The sequence below is a fragment of the Salmo salar genome, unplaced genomic scaffold (assembly GCF_905237065.1).
Source record: "Salmo salar unplaced genomic scaffold, Ssal_v3.1, whole genome shotgun sequence".
Lineage (NCBI taxonomy): Eukaryota > Metazoa > Chordata > Actinopteri > Salmoniformes > Salmonidae > Salmo > Salmo salar.
The window spans coordinates 258,696-261,276 of record NW_025547820.1 but is presented as its reverse complement, the minus strand read 5'-3'; the positions used below and the strand labels follow the sequence as shown (position 1 = coordinate 261,276).

Here is a 2,581-nt window from a genome sequence, read left to right as displayed (position 1 = left end):
TATTGTTGGTTCACTTGGCAGCCTAGGGGCCCTGGTATTGTTGGGTCACTTGGCAGCCTAGGGGCCCTGGTATTGTTGGTTCACTTGGCAGCCTAGGGGGCCCTGGTATTGTTGGTTCACTTGGCAGCCTAGGGGCCCTGGTATTGTTGGTTCACTTGGCAGCCTAGGGGCCCTGGTATTGTTGGGTTCACTTGGCAGCCTAGGGGGCCCTGGTATTGTTGGTTCACTTGGCAGCCTAGGGGGCCCTGGTATTGTTGGTTCACATGGCAGCCTAGGGGCCCTGGTATTGTTGGGTCACTTGGCAGCCTAGGGGCCCTGGTATTGTTGGTTCACTTGGCAGCCAAGGGGGCCCTGGTATTGTTGGTTCAGTTAGCAGCCTAGGGGGCCCTGGTATTGTTGGTTCACTTGGCAGCCTAGGGGCCCTGGTCAAAAGTAGTGTACTAAAAGGAATTAAGGAAAAGGGTACTATTTCGGACTCAGCCCATGTGTATCGTCAATGGCATTCATTCATTCATTCATTCATTCATTCATTCATTCATTCATTGATTCCAGGCCAGGGAGATGGCAGTGCAGAGCTTCTCTGACGTCTCTACCTCTGAGGACTTGTGTGAGCTCTCCTTACCTGAGCTGATGGGTTACCTGGAGGATGACTGGCTCTGTGCCGAGGAGGAGCAGGTAAGATAAGATTATACTTTATACAAATCCCTAAAAAAATAAACACCCAGTCAACAACAATTGACAGACGGCCACTAAAAGCAGCATCACATCATCAACAAAGTTAAAACTATCAATGGATGTTAAGAACTAAGTGTTGAAATTAAAACGACTTATTATTAAAACCAGGTGTTCGAGACGTTGCTGGCGTGGATCCACCACGACCCGTTCTCCCGGCGCGGCGCCATCTCCGACCTCTTCAGGAAGGTGCGTCTGCGTTACATCCATCCCACCTACTTGTTCCAGTTCATCGCCAACGACCCCCTCGTCCAGTCCTCCGCCCCTGTGCACCGAGGTCATCGAGTCCGTCCGACGCCTCATGTTCTCCATTACTACTAAGTGTGGGTCGGACCTCAAGCCCCTGTGGGTGACCCCGCGGCGTTTCACCTGCCGGGAGACCCTGGTTCTAGTTGGCGGCCGCAAGAACAACGAGCAGACGTCCCGCGAAGCACTCCTGTTCGACGAGAGGACTCAGCGCTGGCAGTGGCTGGCCAAGCTGCCCTTGCGACTCTATAAGGCCTCCTATGTCTGTATCCACAGTATCCTGTATGTTCTGGGAGGCCTCACCATGAACACTAAGCACAGAGTGGTTAGCACCACTGTCTATACGTTGTCTCTGAAGAGCAACCAGTGGAGGACGGCTGAGCCTATGATCCAGCCTCGCTTCGCCCACCAGTCCGTCTCCTACCTGCACTTTATCTTCGTCCTGGGGGGCCTGGGTCCGGAGAAGCAGGTGTGTGACACTGTGGAAAGGTACAATAGTATGTTCAACCAATGGGAGGCTATGGTTCCCATGCCGACGGCTGTGCTACACCCGGCGGTTGCCGCTAACGATCAAAGAATCTACATGTTCGGGGGAGAGGACGCGATGCAGAACCCTGTCAGAATGATACAGGTAGGCAGAATGTCATTCTGTTGAGGTTGAGGTTGAGTGGTGAACTTGAGTCTTGAAGTCTTGGGTGTTGAAGTACTGAAGACTTGAAGTCTTGGGTGTTGAATTACTGAAGACTTGAAGTCTTGGGTGTTGAATTACTGAAGACTTGAAGTCTTGGGAAGTACTGAAGACTTGAAGTCTTGGGTGTTGGGAAGTACTGAAGACTTGAAGTCTTGGGTGTTGGGAAGTACTGAAGACTTGAAGTCTTGGGTGTTGGGAAGTACTGAAGAGTTGAAGTCTTAGAGTTTGCTGTTAATTCTTTTAAACTTTTTGGGGGGACAAATCTACACAGAAACACTCAAATCTATCCTTTTTCTCCAGGTGTATCACATTGGCAGGAATATGTGGTCTACGATGGAGACCAGGACAGTGAAGAACGTTTCTGCACCAGCAGCTGTCATCGATGACAAGATCTACATTATCGGAGGTAGGTGAAGGCTGGGGTTTGTTGCTTGAGTCAGGGGAAGAAAAGAAAAAAAGACAATCTAATGTTTCAATTAAATACAACTTTATTTATCTACTTAGGACTTTGAGATCTTCGATATCTCTTCTGTCTTTTGTCAAGACAACTTTATGAGCAGCTCTTTCCCCTAACTGTCCCCTAGTGTCCTTTTTGCAGGCTACACCAGAAGAATGATAGCGTACGACACCAAAGCCAACCGCTTTATGAAGTGTGAGAACCTGAAACAGAGGAGGATGCATCACGCCGTCACGGTGCTCGACGCCAAACTGTACGTGACCGGAGGACGTTTCATCAACGGACATGACGTCGTAGAGGACTCCGACAGCTTCGAGTGCTACGACCCGAGGACTGACGCGTGGGCGACTAAGGGGACGTTGCCGTACAAGCTGTTTGACCACGGTTCTCTGTCCCTGGTGTGTGTCTCCAACACATCCAAGCCTCCCTGAGTGTGTGTTGTGGGTGTGGGTGTG

General features: G+C 50.6%; 1 protein-coding gene across 1 annotated transcript; it reads left to right on the top strand.

Moving 5' to 3' along the window:
• Positions 1–552: 552 nt before the first annotated feature.
• On the top strand, positions 553–2,581 carry LOC106564714 (kelch-like protein 38; the record flags this gene model as incomplete). The annotated part of the gene is given in 5 exon segments (XM_045711624.1): positions 553–675; positions 844–993; positions 995–1,609; positions 1,970–2,075; positions 2,268–2,581. Coding segments are annotated over 5 exon segments (1,284 nt in total), but the record flags the coding sequence as incomplete, so codon positions are not given.